At 39.9% G+C, this 21,099-nt stretch overlaps 2 protein-coding genes across 2 annotated transcripts; one reads left to right on the top strand and one right to left on the bottom strand.

Annotated features, from left to right (window-relative positions):
* Positions 1 to 1,394: 1,394 nt before the first annotated feature.
* LOC119888259 (nuclear cap-binding protein subunit 1) lies at positions 1,395 to 14,984 on the bottom strand. The gene is made up of 23 exons (XM_038698750.1): positions 14,811 to 14,984; positions 12,696 to 12,784; positions 12,322 to 12,422; positions 12,064 to 12,220; positions 11,862 to 11,969; positions 10,906 to 11,027; positions 10,682 to 10,751; positions 9,943 to 10,158; positions 9,589 to 9,686; positions 9,439 to 9,502; positions 9,231 to 9,341; positions 8,836 to 8,900; positions 8,673 to 8,735; positions 8,498 to 8,572; positions 7,949 to 8,052; positions 7,404 to 7,526; positions 6,952 to 7,054; positions 5,283 to 5,376; positions 5,002 to 5,105; positions 4,670 to 4,787; positions 4,375 to 4,515; positions 2,114 to 2,227; positions 1,395 to 2,030 (listed from the first exon to the last, which is right to left on the bottom strand). Exons 1-23 carry the CDS (start codon positions 14,842 to 14,844, stop codon positions 1,917 to 1,919), a joined length of 2,388 nt encoding a protein of 795 aa, XP_038554678.1. The 5' UTR covers positions 14,845 to 14,984; the 3' UTR covers positions 1,395 to 1,916.
* A 68-nt stretch (positions 14,985 to 15,052) lies between these two features.
* LOC119888260 (thiosulfate sulfurtransferase/rhodanese-like domain-containing protein 2) lies at positions 15,053 to 20,391 on the top strand. Its single transcript, XM_038698751.1, has 9 exons — positions 15,053 to 15,439; positions 17,073 to 17,356; positions 17,466 to 17,574; positions 17,716 to 17,835; positions 18,063 to 18,168; positions 18,357 to 18,472; positions 18,810 to 18,968; positions 19,244 to 19,382; positions 19,500 to 20,391. Exons 1-9 carry the CDS (start codon positions 15,308 to 15,310, stop codon positions 19,727 to 19,729), a joined length of 1,395 nt encoding a protein of 464 aa, XP_038554679.1. The 5' UTR covers positions 15,053 to 15,307; the 3' UTR covers positions 19,730 to 20,391.
* Positions 20,392 to 21,099: the final 708 nt, after the last annotated feature.

Below are 21,099 nucleotides of genomic sequence, written 5' to 3'. Positions count from 1 at the left end.
GTTAAGGTCAGGTGATTGACTTGGCCAGTCTAAAACCTTCCACTTTTTTCCCCTGATGAAGTCCTTTGTTTTGTTGGCAGTGTGCTTTAGCTCATTTTCCTGCTGCATGATAAACTTCCTCCCGATTAGTTTCAATGCATTTCTCCGTAAATTGGCAAACAAAATGTTTCTGTCCTCTTCTGAATTCATTCTGCTGCCACCATCATCAGTTACATCATCAATAAATATTAATGAGCCTGTTCCAGAAGCAGCCATGCACGTCCAAGCCATGACATTACCTCCACCATGCTTCACAGATGAGCTTGTACACTTCAGATCATAAGCAGTTCCTTTCTTTCTCCACACTTTGGCCTTTCCATCACTTTGCTGGAGATTAATCTTGGTCTCATCCGTCCATCAGATTGTGTTGCAGAACTTTTGCGGCTCATCTCTGCACTTCTTTGCAAATTTCAATCTGGCCTTCTGATTCTTCCTGCTCATGAGTGGTGTGGCCTCTATATTTCTGCTCTCTGAGTCTTCTTCCAATAGTGGATTGTGATACCTTCACCCTGCACTGTGGAGGTCATTGGTGATGTCACTCACTGATGTTTTGGGGGCTTCTTCACAGCCCTCACGATATTTCTGTCATCAACTACTGTTGTTTTCCTTGGTCGACCTGTTGGACGTCTGTTGCTCAGTACACCAGTAGTTTCTTTTTTCAGGGCATCCCAAACTGTTGTGCTTGCTATGCCCAATGTTTGACCAATGGCTCTGGTCGATTTCCCAAATTTTCTCAGCTTGACAATGGCTTGCTTTTCTCCCATAGACAGCTCTCTGGTCTTCATGTTGGTTTATCCTCTTTAACAGGAAATGCAGTCTTTATAGGTTTGAACCAAGGATGAAAACTTAGACTAGTCATGCAGAGCTATTTAATGTTTGGACAATCAACCTAAAAGGCAACACCTGGGCAACAAGAAACATCTGTCAGTCACATCTTCCAATAGTTCTGCTCACTTGAAAAATGGGTGGCTTGTCCTGAGTTGTTTAACACATCTAGATGTGAATACCATGAAATGAGAGCTGAAATTCTGAACTCTTGTCTCAGACTTATCTTTTGATCTTAAACCCAAATGTCTTCAGTGAACAACAAAAACAAAGAAATTTGTGTTCCCGTCAAATACTTTTGGAGAGGAGAAAGTTCCGACAGGTGTTTCCAAATAAAATGTCAATCAAGCACAGAACTAACAAGTGAAGAAACCTGTGATAGTACATACTTGTGTTTGATTGCAGGACTTTTACTTGTAACAGTATTTCTACTCTTATGTATTTTCGATATTCTCCACCATCAGAATGAGAGACGAATATCTTAGAGTGGCAGTTTGCGGCCAAGAGGAAGAAAATGACATGACACAAAATAGCAGGCGATAAAGACTCTGGAGAGCTTTATTCTTTCCCAATTCCACATAAAACAAATATAAAAAAGTAGAGTGCTCTCTCGATTCAGAATCAATCAGAGCCGACCTGAACTCTCCTCTCCTATGATCATTATCTCCAGCTCCGTCTGGACTCAGTTAGTACAGTTTTAAAAAGACCCATTTATAAGAATACGAGCAGGATGTAAAAATCAACAAAATTGAAATCCAAGCAAAAAAAAAAAAAGGAACACTACATCAACTTAATGACAGAGGTCAAACAGACTCTTGTTTGAATTCCTTCTTTGAAAGACGTCCCCAGTTGCGGTCGCACAAAACTTTAACGTATCGAATGGCACCAAACATAAAACAGCAAATTGAAAAAATAAACTAAACTAAAAACTGATGTGGAGATTCTTGATGCAAGAGCTGGTAGTTTCTAATGTGTAGGTTTAGCACAGGTACTGTGTGGACACAAGTACACATTTCGTTTCATCCAAATACGTGTGTCGGTGTGTGTGTGTCTCAAAGTTGGAGGGCACAGAACTGCTGATAAACGGCCAGGATGTGGGGGTCGAGCTCTGCGGTGAACAGCAGGTTCTCCAAGGTTCCCATGTACTGCTGGATGGTCACATGGTGCTGCAGAACGAGGAGAGACAGGTCATCGAGAGAATACACACGTCAAAACATAGCACTGCAGTGTGTTTGTGTGAATGTTTTACCATGAGGAAGATCTGCTGCAGCCGCTCGATGCAGTTTTTGTACCATGGCGTGCTGATGTCCACGCTGCCTGTCTCACAGCGAACCAGATGCTCCGTCAACAACATGATGAAACGCTGTTTTAAAAAGAAGTACAAACAAATGTATGTTAATGCTGCACTAACCAACGACAGACTGGAACGGCATGCTTGGAAATGTACAAGATCAACAGGACACTAATAGCCTTCATGAAGAACTCAACGGGGCTGTAGAAAACAAGTCTGGAAGCCAATTGCACAAGTCACCATCAAGTGCGGCATATACCAAGGCGATGCACTATCCCAGCTGCTGTTCTGCATAGGCCTGAACCCAGATCATCACAAAGACTGGCTACAGATACCGTTTCCAAAGTGGAACAACCTATAGTCACCTCCTCTACATGGATGACATCAAGCTGTACGCCAGAAATGAGCGAGACATCAACTCACTGATCCACGCTACCAGGATCTACAGCATTGGAATGTCGTTCGGACTGGACAAGTGTGGTCGCATGGTATCAAAAAGAGGGAAGATGATCAGAACCGAGGGGGTTGAACTACCAGAAGGCCACATTGCAGATGTTCAGGACGGCTACAAATACCTTGGGGTGCCACAGGCAACGGAAACCATGAGGAGGCAGCAAGGAAGTCCGCCGCAGCCAAGAGTGTGAGGCAGGTCCTGAAAAGTCAGCAAGATCCGAGCCATCAACACATTCGCCCTGCCAGTCATCAGATACCCCGCTGGTATAATAAACTGACCAAAGGAGGAGATAGAGGCCACTGACAGAGACAAGAAAGCTCCTCACAATGCATGGAGGGTTTCATCCCAAATCCAGCACCCTGAGACTGTACACCAAGCGTAGCGAGGGAGGCCGAGGGCTAGTGAGTGTCAAGACCACTGTCCAGGATGAAACAACGAAGATCCAGAAGTACATCAGGAAGATGGCCCCCAAAGATGAAGGGCTTAGTGAATACCTCAGGCAGCAGAAACCGGTGGGTGAGGACAAAGAAGATGAAGAACCTTCATGGAGGGACAAGCCGCTGCACGGCATGTACCACAGACAAATAGAAGAAGTGGCTGATATCAAGAAATCCTACCAGTGGCTGGAAAAGGCTGGACTAAAGGACAGCAGAGAAGCACTAATCATGGCGGCACAAGAACAGCCACTCAGTACATGATCAAGAGAGGCTGGGGTCTACCTCACCAGGCAGGACCCCAGGTGCAGACTGTGCAAGGATGCCCCTGAGACAGTACAGCACATAATAGCAGGGTGTAAGATGCAGGCAGGAAGTGCGTACATGGAACGCCATAACCAGGTAGCTGTCATAGTGTACAGGAACATCTGCCGTGAGTATGGGCTGGAAGTCCCAAGGTCAAAATGGAAGACATCTCCTAAGGTAGTTGAGAATGACGGAGCTAAGATCCTGTGGGATTTCAAGATCCAGACTGACAAACTGGTGACGGCTAACCAACCAGACATCGTGTTGATCGACAAACAGCAGAAGAAGGCAGTAGTGATAGATGTGGCGATCCCAAGAGACAGCAACATCAGGAAGAAGGAACACGAGAAGCTTGAGAAATACCAAGGGCTGAAAGAGGAGCTAGAAAAGATGTGGAAAGTAAGAGCAACAGTGGTGCGAGTGGTAAGCGGAGCAATGGGGTCCGTGACCCCCAAACTGGGAGAGTGTCTACAGCAGATTCCAGGTAAAACATCAGAGGTCTCTGTCCAGAAGAGGGCAGTCCTAGGAACAGCTAAGATACTGCGCAGAACCCTCAAACCTCTGGTAGAGGACGCGAGCTTGAGGATGACACATACCACCCCGCAAGGAGTGAGAGGGGGATTTTTTAATAGTTAAGGAAAAGGAAACTTTTTACTCATATCTGCTGAAAAAGATTTTATCATTGTTTTGAATGTTCAACCTCAGATTTGTGAAGTGATCCACTGTTTGGCATCAAGTGTTTATCACATTCCAAAAGTGTAAATGTGTAAAAGTTGTAAATGTTTCATGTGGATTCTCAGCTTAACAAATGTTCAACTTTACCCTAAAAAGCAACCAGCTACAACAACTTCTCTAGAGCATCCAATTGATGAGTTGCCTTGTTTGGGGCACCTTGGCAACAGTTGAGGTTACGTCACTCCTTCACCTGAAAGATTTGCTGGACTGCTTTAGAAAACAAACCCTTATGGTTCCAAAATCCTGCCGTCTAAGATATTAAAATTCACAGCCCTGATGGGCTTAATCACCTGGAAGATGACGAGGAAGAGGTTCTTCTGTTCGCTCTGAGCAGACTCCACCTTCTCCTGTAGCCTCTCGATCTGCTCCTCCAACTGACCCTCCTCATCTTCGCTGGCCTTGTCCATGTCCTCGTCGTCACCGCTGTCCTTCTGATGGTGTACAAACACACACACACACACACACACACACACACACACACACACGCGCAAAGCCCTCATTACTTTAATCAACTGAATGTTTTTAATGTTCATGTTTTATGAGGTGATGTGGCAATGATGGACATAATGTAATGGATAAAGTTACCCTCTTATGCTGCTGTTTCTCCAGTTTGTCCTTGGCCTCCTCCAACTCCTGCTGGATCTTCTGGACGTGTTTGTCCATCTTCCGGATAGTCGAGTGCAGAATCTCCCAGATGAAAAGTCTAGATGAGGATAAGAGAGTTGTCTTTATTTTTAGAGGTACACAGAGAGAAAACACTGCCTGCGAGACACAGCATGGAAAATAATGGAGAAAACAGAGCATCACTTTTTATGTCCTGGGAAATAAATAAATAAATCTTCACACTGGTAAAAACTTAAATTTTACTCATGTGGCGCGTTTCCTTATGTTAAATGTGTTCATGTGTGTTATCCCACCTGGTGAACTCGTGAGCCATATCCTGAGAGAAGAGCCAGTTTGCCACAGCAGCGCAGTCCACGATCTGTGTCCGAATCATTTTGTCCACCAACACTGAGATCATCTTTAATGCATCAAAGACACCAAACATTCAGCTGGAACTCGTACATAAGTCACGACATTTAAAATGCACATTCTTATATAGAAACAGCCACATTGTGACTCCAATACTGAATGACGAAAGTTATTCCAGGTTTGAACCTCTTCCCGTCTCATTTAGTTTGTTTTGTGTCGTTTGTACCTGTGGGTGATTCCTCCACGCGTCATAAACCACCTTGAGGATGTGCAGCTTCCCCTCATCGCTTTCTGTCAGGGTCTTCAAGATTTCATGGAACCTGAAAGGAATCAGATGCAGGTGAGGCCAGCAAGGCAAGGTAAGTTTACTTGTATAGGACATTTCAACAACAGGGCCATTCAAAGTGCTTTACACTAAACATAAAAGCAACACAGGGAAACTGAAAAATAAACACATTAAAATATCATTTTGAAAAGGGTGAAATAGAAAATAAAAAAGGATAAAAAAAAACAGAAAAGTTACAGTGAAGTCAGGGTTAAAGGACAGTTAAATAGAAAATAAAAAAAACAAGCTGAGAGATTGAGCAAATAATTGAGTTACAATTATTTTTTGTCTTTGAAAAGAGAATAAACAGAGAAGTATCTATTCTCTCTAGCTAGTCTGTACCCGGGTCCATAGCAACATTTGGGTCCGCAGAGTTTGGTTATGTCTGAGGCTACAAACCCAATTTATCAGCTGGAAACCCCCAAAACCCTCGGACACTTCAGAGAAACCAGGACATGTCTGTCCGCAGGCCACTTTGATCCAGTGGACCCACTTGTGCGTTTAAAGGCGGGCAGAGGTTCCTGCAAATCACTCAGGCGTAAGATTTAAAACCACTTCCTTCACTCAGCAGGACTGGATTCATTCAATACAAAACTTGATTGTGTTTATACAACAGCTGAATCCTGTTGGGGAACTCAAGACTTTTAGAGTTAGAGATTTATTTAAAATACAGTAAATTATATTTTTCATCAAATTAAGCTGATTATTAGACTGAAGGTAGCTTTTAGTTCGGTCTTTTAGCTCATAATTATATTATGATTATTATTAGACAGTTCTCTTACAATTCAGTTACTATTTTTCTTTAAAAGGGCAACTTATTTTTTGATTGTGCTATATAAGCAATACTTTTTATAGTGGAGTGACAAGTACACTGATGGAAATTTAAACACAAGTTGCACACGAGTGTGTAAAAAATGTATATAATGCCATCCAATTGTGACATACATTTTTACATATTTTTATTACTGATCATCTTTGAATTTTTAGCCTTTATAGGTATTTTTTCTTTCAACGGGACCTTTCATGTCCTGCACAACAGCTCTGGCTCTCTGCCCTTTAGCCGTGCTGGTGCCCTGCATCACTGCGACCTTAGTGTCCTGAAAGCAGCTTATGCGGTGGAATGAAACCTTATACTTCATTTACAAAAAAGTAAGGCTTCATTTTGGATATTACACAACGCACTGTCACTTTGTATGATTATGAGAACCTCTTTTATATGCCGTTCTTTCTTCGTTGAATATATTTGCATTTAAACATTTTCCTTTGTTATTCCAGACAGCATTCTCATTTAAATCATAGCTGGATGGAAATTATAATATTATATATTTTTTGGACAGTAGAGATGAAAGAGCATAGCTCCAAAGATCTGGACAACCAGGAAACCCCAGCCTGTGTTTTCACGTTACCGGACTTTAAGTCTCTCTTTACTTACCACCAAAACAACCTATTGGCGGATGAAAGCTACTTTCAATATGCCAAATACATTTAGTTGGTTTTGTGGAAGAGACAAACTTGCAAACATACAAAGACAAAGTAAAAAGCAGTTGTTTCTCATTGTGGGTGAACTTACTTGCCAAGAGCACTGAAGGAGTGGCTGAAGGATTTGGCTGCCAGATGGAGAAGAGTCTGCAGGAACACGTCGATCTTCAGGGGGTTGAAGCTTTCCCCCTCATCTGGAAGAAAAGAACGAGGAAAGGAATACAAAGGAGGGACAGAGAACAAAGTCAGGAGAGTGTACGGAAAAAGCTTTCCAGACATTTCTATTTTACCCAACAGGCTGAAATGATATTTGGCGAAAGCTGGCTGTTAACATTTAATGGCATTCTCATTTCAGTAGGTAAAATGAAAAACAATTGATTTTAGTATTTTTTCAGAGGCAAAGTGGTGATAAAAAAAAAAAAGGCTCCTTTTCTTAGTAAAAAAATATGCTCTGTGCCTCTGCAGGAACAAGTGACCGTTGCGAGGGCACAGAAAAAAACATGAAAACTGCCCAGAGTAAAGAAATAAAATAAAAAAACTAACCATCATCATCTTCTTGGTTGGGGTTGGGCACATCTTTGAGGATGGTCAGGATCTCTTCATTGGTCGCGCGGTTCTTGATGGCGTTTCCGACAGTGATGGATACTGGGTGACCTGGTAGCGAAGCTGTTAGGCAGGTGAGACATTTTGTTTGGTATTCATGTCCAAACTTATGTTACTTACAGAAATACCTGGGGAACCGTTCGATGCAGACAAACAATTACGTGGCTCAGGAGGTAGCGCAGGTGGCCCATTAATCAGTTTCTTTTGTTCAAGTGTCCTTGGACGAGACACTGAACCCCATTTTTTACCCCAATGGTCAGACCAGAACCTTACTTGGCAGCGTGCTGCCTTCAGTCTGTTCAAGTGCTTGGATAAATGTGCTATATAAATGCAATCAATTTACCATAATTAGAGTAATGGGTGAGTAATGGGTGAAGTAATACTGTTTGCCTTTGAGAAATGTGCTGCATTTCACTGGCATTAAGACATGAAACTTCTCTCCTGTCCAGGGTTCAGCAGATTATTATTATTTTAAGTGTGCTTACAAGAGCTCTCATCTTGGTATTTGTAAATAAAGATGGGTTCAGCTGGGATGAGAGCTGAGAAGGTTGGAGGGACGATGTCCACAATCCGCTGATGGTACGAAAGTCTGCAGGGCAAAAGGACGACTTTAGTTCAAGGAGACACTTTCCAGATTAAAAGGATCAAGGATTGTTTTGAGGACAAACGATGGGAAAACATCAGCAATATTCAACTTCAAGTGGAAATGCATTAAAGCTCCAACTCATTACAGAAAATACTGGGAAAACTGAAAAATGTAAACTAATTCTTAAGTGAGATATTAAACCTCCGATACAGCAGATCTACATGACACGATCAGGCTTTCTGACAGCTCCCTAAATGATGGTGTTTAGTAAAGCAGTTAGAATATTTGACAAACTCACCATCCACTTCCAAAACTTTCTCACAGACTCTTAAAACAGCATATTCTAATTCTTTATCCTCCATTTTTTCTGGTCTTCTCTGAACTCCACCACCTTATTGCCTCAGTTCTATAATACAAAATCACATTTAAGAGCACTTAAACTAAATACCTCATGCACTTCTCCAGAACCTCTTTGACAAACTTGGGCTTGGGCTTGTCTAGATCCACGGTCAAGCAGTCAGACCTTTATAGAGGACACACGATCAGTTTATTTTCCTTACAATATTAAAAGCCTTAATAGCTGCTGTAAAAGCTCCCTCTCTGTCAACTACAGAATCACTCACCAGTCATCCCAGCTCCATCGAAACTGGAAGTTGCTCAAATGATGAGAAAACCAGTTGATTAGTCTGGAAAAAGGAAATGAAAAGAGACGGGTGTTGAATCACAGGAACCATTTCAGCTACCTTTTCCAGTCGTCCAGTAAAGGTATTCGTGCAGTTAAATTACCTGTCTATGCAGGTGGTGTTCATGGTGTCCAGTCTCATGTACAGCATCTCTGTGGCTTGGGCCAACTAACAAGCTGGTGTTAAGGCAAAGCGTCTTTTATAGTAGAGACATTTTTGTTCTTAATAAACAATAAATAGTTTAACTCGTGTATGAATGATTGGTAAGATTTAATTTGATGATTACATAATAAAATAATTATTGCTTTGGTCATTTTAAGCCTATATTAGATAGTGATAATGGAGACATGATAGGAAACAAGGGGAAGACAGTTGCAAAAAAATAAATAAAAAATACACATTTGCCATTTAACCTCTATGTGTTTTTGAGTACTTTAGTAAATATAATACACATATAAAGATAACACGATGAACTCTCAAACTAACAATCAAGGATACAACTTGTGGTAATGATCCCGGCTGCAGTTTGCAGAGCTCAATGAGCAGTGTGGTGTACATGACGTCGATGTGAGGAGGACAGGGCAGCTGGAAAAGTTCTCCAAAGATCACCTGAAAGAAAAAAAAAAAAGAAACAGACATTTATTTTAAGTCTGCCTTTAATGTTTCTCTTATATCTCAGCATGCAACTTGTCAAAAATAAGAATACCTCCACAATGTGATAGTTGAGTGGAATCTTATTTTTCCCCGGATAGCTAAGTAACTGGGCAGCGCTGAAAGGTAAAAAAGAAACATTTGGGTTTTAATCATGTACATTCAGGCTTGACCACATTAAAAGACGATCAAGCTTGGTACCCACCATGTTTTCCTCTCTCTCCAGTGAGTCTTGATGATAGCATGCAGGTTTTCTTCAATGACAAATCTCTCCACAGAATGGCTACCAGGCATAACTGGACCCTAAGGATACAGGCAAGAAACGTTTGTAGACTCAGACGCAATAGTAAAAAAATATGGGTGGTGTCATGGAGGTGCCCCAATAAGTTAATGGTAAAAACAGTTAATGGGTTTTCAGTATTAACACAGGCTCTAAAATTGATTTAATCATTTTTATTCAGTACATTAGATTAAAAATGACCTAAAAAAGTCACCTAACTCCATTAATGAGGACAAACCAGTAACATATTGTTGTATGTTTTCAAAGCCACATACATACCTCTGGGGCGTCGGTGTAGTCGAACATGCGGAAGACGACCCGGGGCATGGGGTACTGGGCGTCTGGCATATGGCCCGGTGGGGTGAAGGGGGGAAGGTTGTGTTGCAGGGCCTCACACAGCACGCTGTCAAAGGCAATGTATGGACGTAGAATGTGGCGCTCCTGCCAGCGGTCTTTCTTTAGCTTCTGAATCTGGGCCCAAAGGCAGTCCAGGTACTGATTGAGGGACGGGGACAGAGAAAGTCACGTTTTAACAGTGTCCTGAGAAACTGACACACACTGCAAGCTTCTGTAAAGGTGAGGCTATCACATGTCTTGTTTAATTACAAGAACAAAAATATCAGCCATTTGGCATCTGATTATACGTAAACGGAGCTCAATTTTTTAGCGGCTGTCGTAACACCTCTCGAGGTGAGGTCTACAATCAGCTACGTCAAAGCAGATACTGCAGAAAAATGTTTGTGGGATCAAGTCTTTCAGTTTTTTTATTTTGCAAGGTACCAACAGGCAATTCAGGTAGGTCAGAAAAGAGACTAAGACAGGATCTTACTGAAGAAGTCTCAATATTTGAGTCTTCTTGTCCTTAACATTTTCCATAACAACAACATAGCTTTAAGAGATAATGACTGATGTGACCTTATGAGTTCACTTCAACAATGTCATGGAAATCTGATTCACAATGGTTAAAATTTCTAAACAATAAAAAAGGAGAAATGTAGCTCCTCCATCTATCTCTCACCTCCTCTTGTGGGTGGGGCTTCTCTGCAGTCCACACCTGCAGCATGGGGACATGCGTCTTTACTCGCCCCCTAGATATGATAGAGACATGTGACATTAAGGAAGAGCTGACTGATACACGAATCAGTTGAAAGGACTGAATAAAGCATTGAACAAATGACAAGAACGCTAGCAAAAAAAGACAAATTGAGACTAACTAGCAAGAAAACAAGGCTGACATCTTACTTAAGGTAGCCTTCGATCTGGCTGAGAAGTCGGTCCATCTCAACATCCTTCTTCTCGTAAAGCTCCTTCCCAACCCAGGGCAGACAGGACAGCACCACATACACAAACCAGTCTGACCGAACCTGAGGACACAAACAAGACCACTTATATAATCACATACTTATAAATAATGGTGCATTGCATAGTAGGGATTTTTTTTTTAACCATACCATTAATTAAATACTTTTTACTCAGTGTTTCCCACAGGATTTGGAGAGACTATGGTGGGTGGGTACGAGGCCCAAGAGGGTCCAGTAAAGTAAATTACAGAAGGTATAAAACATGTACCTTCACCTTATTTTGAAAACCAGACATTTTCACATGTATCCTCGCGCTAAATTCATCAGTCCGACTTGATAAATAATGTTGTATGTGGTTCTCGTATCGCGTAACATGAAGACTTCTCTTCGGGTAGGACTCTCATAATGCAATTTGTGTCTTTCCCTGACACTTTAAAATGTTTCCACACTGCCAACATAACTGTTAAAATTTCTTCGGCCTTTTGATTTATTAGGCCGAACACCTACAAAACAACACCACGGGTTTTGTTTTGCCTAATTTCGGTTGCCAAACATTTGGTGTATGACCATCGTTTGATTAACCATTTTCACCCAAATTTAAAAGTTAATAAGTCACAGACTGTCTTGGCACTACACGGAATTTAACTATGAATTTGTTACTTTGTAGCGGACGTAGGAGGATTTAGTACGTAGACTTCAAAACGTTTTAATATCATTGCAGTTGCCCTTTTTTGGCATATTTTTATTCAAAAAATGTTTTGCACATTTAATCGTTTAATATCCAACCAATTCGTGACTGGACTTACAATTAATAAGCTATGTTCATGGATTCCTTTATTACTTAAGTGTAGTAAAAAAAAAAATAGCCAAATGATTGAAACTCAACCTTCTACCTACCTGTGGTACATCTTCCTCTTGAGTAACACTGACAAAGTTTTCGAACATGGCCACCATCGATGGTGCAGCAATCACATGGCAGTTGACCAAGTCAGACAGAAAACGCACCTACAAAAAAAAGACATGTGGTTAAAAAAAAAAAGGGGGGGGCGAGGGGGAAGCTGTGTATCATTTTATGTGTCATTAAAAAATATCCGCTCACCAAGTAAATAGCTTCATTGTACAAGTTGTTTTTCAACGTCTCCTTGAGTTGCCTTATCATGGCCTCCACAAATTCACCTCCAAAGTTGTAGTTCCTGGCATTCAGGAGGCCAACTAAAGTCGTATACACAGTCAGCTTCTCAGGTAGGAGACGGGCGCTGTCAAAAAAAAACCCCAAAAGAAGACAACTTAGTAAAAAGCTACCACAGAAACAGGGATAATTTCAACAGTAAAAGGGGGAGAACTGGTATGAACGTACACACAACACAAAATGCGCAGGATTTTGTTTTTGTAGTTTGGAAGGTCAGCCTCCAACACGCCCGCAAGGCCCTCCAAGTTGCTCTCCAGCGATGATGTACTCTGTAAAAAAGGAAGCGGCAATTTAGCATTTGCAATATTTAACAAACTAATTCAAATATAAATAGTCTGCACTGAGGGCCAGGCCCCGTCTGAAATTATCAAGCAAGTTACAGAGTAAAGCACGTCAATGTTAACAGTGAAGCCATACTTTTCATTCATTGTTTTTGCTGAAGTACAGTTTAATGCATTGTAGAAAACACCATCAAAATGTTCTGGTGAATGACTTTAGAAGTAAGAACACTGGTGATGTAAGTATATTGCCAGACTCCTTACCTTCTCCCCTACACGACATATCAGTGACTCCAGGCGGTCTTCAATTTCAATGGGCTCTGATGTTCTCCTCCTTTTGTGGGCCTGACCTCCTGGAAGGGTAAATGAGTAATTAAATAATCACAGAGTGAGTGGAATGAGAAATATTAACTGAGAGAATAACTCAAGGGCAGCCTTGATAGGAAAATCCACCCTAAAACAAAATAAAGAGAAGATACTTTATTGTCACATACATGCTGCGAAATTCATTCCCCGCCGCGCCCGGGGACCAACTCCAGATCTATATCAATTTTGGTCAGTGAATGTTTTTGATGGTGGGGGAAACCCACGCAGACACAGGGAGAATACGCAAACTCCACACAGAAAGGCCGGGAGTTGAACCCACGACCCGTGAGGCCACAGTGCTATCCACTGGACCACTGTGCCGCCTAAATAAACATACATACGATTTGTATAATACTACAGACAGTCCAGTTTTAATTTGTTATTTTGAACCAAATTTACATATAAACAGTAAGGCTGCAACTAACAATAAATTTCATTGTTGATTATTTCTCGATTCGTTGTTCAGTCTATAGATATTCTATATATTTATCTAAAAGCGGAACACTATATAGCTGGAGAAGCTGCATAGACAGTGAATAATGTATTAAAAATAGAAACAATTCAAGACAGTATGACTGTGGTCAAAATTATTTTTGTGGAATGTGGACATTTTTCTGATTCACAGCTGTAATATAGCCTGTGGCAAAGAATCTTTGTGTTTGGTTTGATAGTAATTTAAATTTCGAGCAGCACACCACAAAGCTTGTTCAATCATGTTTTTATCAACTTAGAAATATAGCAAAAATTCGATCTATGTTAACTTTTAAGGACACCGAGACCATTTTACACGCCTTCATCTCATCACGCCTGGATTATTGCAACAGCCTTTTCACCTGTTTAACCCAAAAATCTATTGATCGACTCCAGACTGTCCAGAACTCAGCTGCCAGGCTTTTAACCAGAACAAATAAATATGACCACATTACTCCTATTTTAGCTTCATTACACTGGCTCCCAGTATGTTTTAGAATTGACTTTAAAATTCTATTGATCACTTTTAAAGCTCTTCATGGCCTCTCGCCTTGTTATATTTCTGACCTTTTAGTCCCATACGCACCAGCACGTACCTTGAGATCCTCGGGCAGAGGTCTGTTGTCTGTTCCAGAGTCTCGACTGAAAACTAAAGGGGACAGAGCGTTTGCTGTCAGGGCCCCGAGGCTCTGGAACAGCCTGCCCGAGGAAATCAGGTCGGCTGAGTCAGTGAACTCTTTTAAGTCTCTTCTTAAAACATACTTTTATAGCAGAGCCTTTCCCGATCTTATTTGACTTTATTTTATCCCTTTTATTTTATTGTATTTTACTAATTTTATATTAATCTGTATTTTAGTCTTTTCAATGTTTTCATGCTCTTATCTTGTTTTTTGTATTATTCTTTACACTTATTAAAGCACTTTGTAACTTGTTTTTGAAAAGTGCTCTACAAATAATAAATTATTATTATTATAATAACGTATTGAACAATAGTTAGTTCACAGTCATTGGGCTCTGAAGGTAACGTTAACGTTGCTCCATCAAGCAGTACAATGTGGCTCATTTTCCCTTCAACTGCTAATCAATACGCAAACTTTTAATCAGCCCAAAGTCAGTGCGTCACAATTTACCGTAAGAGGATAAACATGCGCTTTAGTACGTGTTTTATAAAAGCTACTCTCACTGAGATATTTGCATTGTTTGCATCCCTTGGTTGCCGCCCCCATGTCTACTAACTACACTGGTTAATTAACAGTAACGGTAGCTAGCCCCGCAGCTAGCGGTCAACGCGCACCGGTTAATTGTTCCGCTACTATACAACAGTTTGCGCAATCAAGCACACGATTTCGAAAATGAATATAAACGGATGTTAACTTCAAGTTTTTTTTTGCACTGTTTGGATAACGACGGCAATTTTAGAGCGTAGCTTCGTAAAATAACGCATCAATGCGTGAGTGCACCAAGCAAACGACTAAGAAAAACACGCTAACGTTAGCTAGCCGTTAGTCCAACGTCTGAATTACACACGTTGTCTCCACTTACCGTCACTCTCGTCGCTGTGCCGTCTCCTGGACATTTTTCACTCCCTGTAAATGTAAGATATTTCGACGAGAAGATGAATATGAAACAAATTAAGTGAATCGGCTACACAAGCTTCTAGATCATTCAGCCTGGCCGCTACTAGGGCAGAAAAATAATAGCGGTCTGATTCAAGTGAGGCACATCCGGTGCAGTCAGGGGTCAACCGGAAAGTGCGTCGTCTTACATCGCCCGATGTTCACTGTAGGGGTTTCTGCTGCACGTTTGGTTTTAGTTGGACATGTAAACTGTATTTATTGTCATGTTTAAGACTTAATATTTAATTTTTTGTCAAGATTGGGTAAACGCAGAAAACACTGATGATACATTACTCCTACATGTTCAGACCACAAAGCTGAAAGAGCTCCCTCTAAATTTTTACAAGTCTTGTCACTTAGCTAAAGACTGATTCCTAGCTAACTAAATATCTATATATATATATTAGTTTTAAAAGCTGAAACATGGCAGCGGATAATACACCTTGCTCGGAGTTCATGGACTGGGAACTTGATGCTTCGACATCTAATGGACTAAAACAGGAGAAGCAACTTTCTGCCTCACAAAGAAGGTACTACAGCTTCTGCAGGAGGAAGGTGAGCGACAACAGAAACACTGAAGACCTGGCTGATGTGGGATGGACTTATTTTTACTATGGCTGTAACAAACGATCAGTTTCATTATTGACTAATCTGCAGATTATTTTCACGATTAATCGATTTGTCTATAAAATGTCAAGAAATTGTGAAAAATGCTCATCCCAATTTTTGCAGAGCACAAAGACTCTTAATTTGACTTTTATAAATGACAAAAAAATATCAATTCCTTACGTTAAAGAAGATGAAACCAGCAAATCTTTCACGTGTCTTCTTAAAAAATTATCGATTATCGATTATCAAAACAGTTGTCGGTTAATTTTCTTTCGATCGACTAGTCGATTAATCGCCTAATCGTCGCGACTCTAGTTATTACCACATGGAACGATAACTTACCAGATTGTCAGGGAAGCTCAGCAAATGGGTTTGTTTCAGTATATTTACAGGTACAGTAACATAAGCACATTTTAAGGAATTCATTTAAACTTTATGTGAAATTTTACAGTACATGTTCAACTGTCATCTAAAAATGACCAGTAAACAAGTAATAAGTCTGAATTATGATAAACTTTAACAAAACTTATAAAGAAGATACAAAGATATATTGACTGATAAATTGCACACATTGCAATTTCAAAATAGAGCTAGATTAATAAATCAGCTGTGCCAATATATTGTGATATTAGCTGAAGATATGTTTGAGATAATTTAGATACAGTGTAAACATCACATAGTTTGTCCACCATAGAGTACTAACAAGAAATTTCTTGTTCATTATGTATTTTGGTCGCAGAAACTAAAATGTAAGTTTTTTTTTATTTATCAAAAATGTTTTGTATGTAATTAGTTTATGTAAATATGAACTGTATATTTGCACCTATATTGTCATTAGATCATTACAAACTAAAAATCAATATTCTGCTGTCAAATACTGTATCATTTGGGCTATATTACAAAACTTAATGACCTATACTGTAGGGCTGGGCAATAAAACAATAATGATAATTATTGTAATATAATTTTCCTCAATAACAATATAAAAGATTTCCAATAAATCCATCCATCCATCGTCAACCGCTTATCCTGCGTACAGGGTCGCGGCCAGCTGACACGTTTCCAATAAATTTGATTTAATTAATTTGAATCATAAGGTAGCACTTCCTTTTTCTATTAAGATAGTTATTTTGGTGAGGAAAAGGGACTGAAAAAAGATTTTACTTAATTTTACTCCTGCATATTTGCTGAATAAAGATTTTTATCATAATCGTTTTGAATGTTCTACCTCTGATTTTTTAAATGATCCACTGTTAGTCATGTTCTGTAAATCCACGATTAACCATCTGCTTTCTTCACCTTTCACTCAGGAGCAGAAATCAGCCTTTAAACTTGAAAGAAATAATGATTTGACATTTTCCGTGATAAAATTATCAATATCGAATAATATGAAAAAACGTTTTTGGCTATATCGCCCAGTCCTACTATACTGTAGCTAATAGTTTATATTTTAGCTCACTGGTTCCCAACCTGGGAGTGAGGACCCAGCAAGGGGTCACAAGATTAATCTAAGGGGTTGTGATGATTACTGGAGTGATAAATAAGAAAAATGTTCAATCACACTTTTTCTTCTCCACAGTCATTTGCTGCCTTTGTGGCATCCAAGAGGGATAGCAGTCAGGAGGACGGGTCGTGGTGCTGCTGCGGTCAGACCTTCAAGGAACACTCTGCCATTCACAAACATGTGGCCAGGACTCATGATACTGAAATACAGCAGTTCACACAGGCCACATATGAGCATTTGTTAAGACAGCTGGAAGAAGAATCAGAAACACAGCAACCAAACGAGCATAAGGCAAAGCCGGTTGACATTTCTGCATGGATACCTGAAACTGATCACATCTCTGAGGAGCAACTTCAAAAGTACTGGTCAAATTTGTATTCTCTCATCTGGTTTCACTTTTCTTGCTGTCTGTGTCTTTGTACTGTTTTAAAGTGAAAATCCAACTTAACATGTAATTCTTCTTTTCAGGGGTCCAGGCAAGGTTCTCCTCTATTATCGCTACTGTCAAGTGGAGGATCCACATGTTATCTGTGCTTGGCAAAAAGCTTTGTGTGAGAAGCTCCATTTAACTGGCAAGGTGAATAAATTCTCTCATCTAGGTTCCAACTGGGAGAATGTTTTCATTGGGAACAGATAAAGACTTTGAAACACGTTTCTATAAATGTAAAAAGGAAAGAACAATGGTCCCCTTAAAATATATCACGATCGTCTTCTTCAGGTGAGGGTGGCGACCGAAGGCATCAATGGGACAGTTGGTGGCAACAACATGGCCACTGACATTTACATTGACGCAATGCGTTCACACCCTCTCTTCAAGATGGATAAAGAGGATTTTAAGGTGGTATAAAATAATACTCTTGTTTGATGACAGAATACACAGATATGCCTTTTGTATATTAGGTATAATATACATGTTTCTACACAGCACTCTGCATGAATGAGAGCTCTGTATCGTGTTACTTCTGAGAAATAATTGGCATAACATTAAATATTCATACATAATTAGTGCCCATTGTATGTAAATGAAGCATGTGTGTGTGTGTGTGTGTGTGTGTGTGTGTTCAGATAAGTGATGGCGGCGCAGAGTGTTTTACAGACCTGAGGGTCGGGGTCTATAAGGAAATTGTACCAATGGGAGTGGATCCTGATGTTATTTCATACCAACTGGCAGGTACAGTACAAAAAATCCTACCGCTACTACCAGCAATACTACTCTTTAAAGTTTGTTGTATTAATCATATACGTACATTAGTAGAATTGTAAAGGTGTTTTTCTGCTGTTGCTGCTTTTGTGTTTTACTTTTGATTTTGTGGTTTGTAAAGGTTGTCATGTTAGTTACAAATCTGTCTTGCCGCTCAGGAGTTCATCTGGAGCCGGAGGAGTTTCATAAAGAAGTGGAGACTCTTCTGGCTAAAGGAGATTTGTGTAATGACACCATCCTCCTGGACTGCCGCAATTTTTATGAGAGTAAAATTGTAAGTAATATATCAGTTTTCCTCTAAAACCATTGACTTGCACAGGTTCTACAAGCTGTATATTAAAGCTGATCCTTTGTTTATTCTATCTCATTTGACCACCAAGGTACGAGTTTTAACCAGCTTTGTGTAAAGTAGATTATTTTTTTGTGGTAAATTGTTCATTTAAATGCCCTTGAGTAAGATGCTGAATTCCTACTATATCCAGTTTTTTTTGTGCAGGCTTTCACCTTTGATGGAAAAAGGACAATGTTCATACAATTATACTCAAACAGGACAAAAGCCAGGTTGCACTAATTGATTGTCATTCTGAACCCGGATACTTTTTTCCCTCCAGGGACAGTTTACTCGGTGTCTGGCCCCAAACATCCGTAAATTCAGCTACTTCCCGGACTACGTTGACCAGAACCTCGAACTGTTCCGAGACAAGAAGGTCTTGATGTACTGCACAGGAGGGATCCGCTGTGAACGCGCCTCTGCTTACCTCCGCTCGAAAGTAAGTTGACTTGTCATGGATGTGAACTAAAGACATTTCCACTTATTTAAATGTTAAGCAACTAATGAAACTGGCTTGCAGGGCAGTAACTCACATTTGGGAGGCTGGTGACTCTACACAAGTGATAGCTGTTTAGTCATTGTCTGCTTGTGTCCTTGGGCCAACTGTTACTTAAAAAGTTTATATATTTTTTAATTGTAGTTCAAATATTAAGCACCAAAGACAGATTGTTTACTACCTAAATTGGAAATACTTACTTCCTACCCTGCCCCTAGGATGTGTGTAAAGAGGTTTACCAGCTGAAAGGTGGAATCCACAAGTACATGGAGCATTACCCTGAGGGTTTCTATCGAGGGAAACTTTTTGTGTTTGATGAACGGTACACCATTTCCTCCAACGGCGACGTCATCTCAGGTTAGTGTGTGCCCCTTATCAGCATTTTGAATGATATATAGAAGTTTTTAACATTATCAGTATGGTCTTTGTGTTAAAAGTTATGTCAAACGTATTAATACAACTAATTATGTTCAGACTGTAGGTACTGCCACTGTCCCTGGGACGAGTACAAGCTCTGTTCCACACAGTTCTGCTGTCAGCTGGTTCTGTCCTGCCCAAGCTGCAGACAGGACGGACACACTGCCTGCTGCCCCACCTGCCAAACCAAAGGACAGGCTCAGAGCGAGACACCCCCCTCTCTTCCGCATCACAAAGAAGAGTGCGAGTGCACTGATGGACGACCCAGAATCCCTCAGGATGTGTAGCGATGCAGAAGTTACAATTGGACATCAGTGCTTGCAGCCACATAAAAATGCTACACTAGTACACAACTAGAATTAGTGGTGCCCAGTATATTTTAAAGTTATGATATTTTTATATGAATCAAGTCAGATTTATTGTATCTAATGGGGTTAATACTTCATCTGTGTAACCGATATCACATGATAAAACCATTCATAAATCATCTTTTATTGAAGAAAATATAATAATACATGTGCAGAATCCACAAGTTTTATTACAATGAATTTTGTGAAACTCGAATGCTTCAGTAATGAAATCTCCGTTCCAGAAGATTTTGAAATTTTGTCTGTGCGTGTGCTTGTTTGTGTAAAACTGGGATTTTATCTTTTATCAGTGCTTTGGCAATTATTTATGTTAATTACATGTTTTTTTTGTTCTAAATTATAATGGTTTCACTGACAATTTTAAATTCATGCTGCATACAAACCATGCAATCTCATGTTACTTAGACTGCAGGTGTTGCTTCAACTCTTTAAAACCACAAGCAGCATCTGCGTGCCTTACTTGGGATGACTTGAGATAAACACGTGTCAACATGAAACCATGCAAAAGCAGACCAAAAGTTGAGCATGAGGATTTTAATCATTGCGCCTTCATGAAATAAAGATACAGTTGTATTATTTTACTTCTGTTTTATGTAAGTATTACATTATTTTTCAGTTATTCCTGTGTTGTAGTTAGTGTAGTAGAGGTAGCAGTTGTAGTAGTGCGATTTAAGACAACGTGTTGATGTTTCATCGAAAATAAGACAGATTCTAGAGGGGAAATTTACATAATAGAAGCACAGGAAACAGGTTACAGAGGAAGATATAAAAAACTGAATACAATGTTTATTTAAAAAAAATACAATGTATACTACAATAAAATCTGAGACTGTGGGCCTCCCCTCAGGCAAAGCTTGGAAAAAGACACAGCATCCTTAATTAGTTTTGCTCAAGTCCTGAATGTCTATCATCATAGACAGATCAGACTGTATTTCTAAACTTTCTCTTTAACCAAATTACACACATTTAGGCTGTTCCACGTGTCCTTTTTACGGAAACTAATGTAAAATATTCTTCTATGAAACTATTTGGACCTCCCACTTTGAAAACCTCTGCCTTAGGCCACAAGTTAGGCATTGTGCAAATATATTCTAGGTAGTATTGCGACCTAGAATTGCGTAGAATATAGCTGCAGATCTTAAGTATGACTATAGATTAAGATATGAATAGTACATGCCTAATACAGAATACAGAAAGGATTCAAAAGATAGTTATATAAAAAAAATATTTTTTTGTAAAATAATAAAACAGTTGATTTACATGTCTTCCATACTTTCACTGAAACTCCA

The sequence above is a fragment of the Micropterus salmoides genome, unplaced genomic scaffold, assembly GCF_014851395.1.
Source record: "Micropterus salmoides isolate LMB-PRFRI ecotype aquatic unplaced genomic scaffold, ASM1485139v1 Ms_hic_scaffold_5, whole genome shotgun sequence".
Classification (NCBI taxonomy): Eukaryota; Metazoa; Chordata; class Actinopteri; order Centrarchiformes; family Centrarchidae; genus Micropterus; species Micropterus salmoides.
This window is presented reverse-complemented; position numbering and strand designations above follow the sequence as displayed.

What these genes read in the sequence shown, in the direction of transcription:
- LOC119888259 (XM_038698750.1), bottom strand. Translation starts at nt 14,844, where the DNA reads ATGTCCAGGAGACGGCACAGCGACGAGAGTGACG. An exon ending in TGGAGAGAGAGGAAAACATG is followed by an intron (nt 9,503 to 9,588) that starts GTGGGTACCAAG and finishes TTTACCTTTCAG; the next exon opens with CGCTGCCCAGTTACTTAGCT. An exon ending in TCTTCCTCGTCATCTTCCAG is followed by an intron (nt 2,228 to 4,374) that starts GTGATTAAGCCC and finishes TTTTTAAAACAG; the next exon opens with CGTTTCATCATGTTGTTGAC.
- LOC119888260 (XM_038698751.1), top strand. Translation starts at nt 15,308, where the DNA reads ATGGCAGCGGATAATACACCTTGCTCGGAGTTCATGGACTGGGAACTT. An exon ending in ACAGCTTCTGCAGGAGGAAG is followed by an intron (nt 15,440 to 17,072) that starts GTGAGCGACAAC and finishes TCTTCTCCACAG; the next exon opens with TCATTTGCTGCCTTTGTGGC. An exon ending in AGCTCCATTTAACTGGCAAG is followed by an intron (nt 17,575 to 17,715) that starts GTGAATAAATTC and finishes CGTCTTCTTCAG; the next exon opens with GTGAGGGTGGCGACCGAAGG.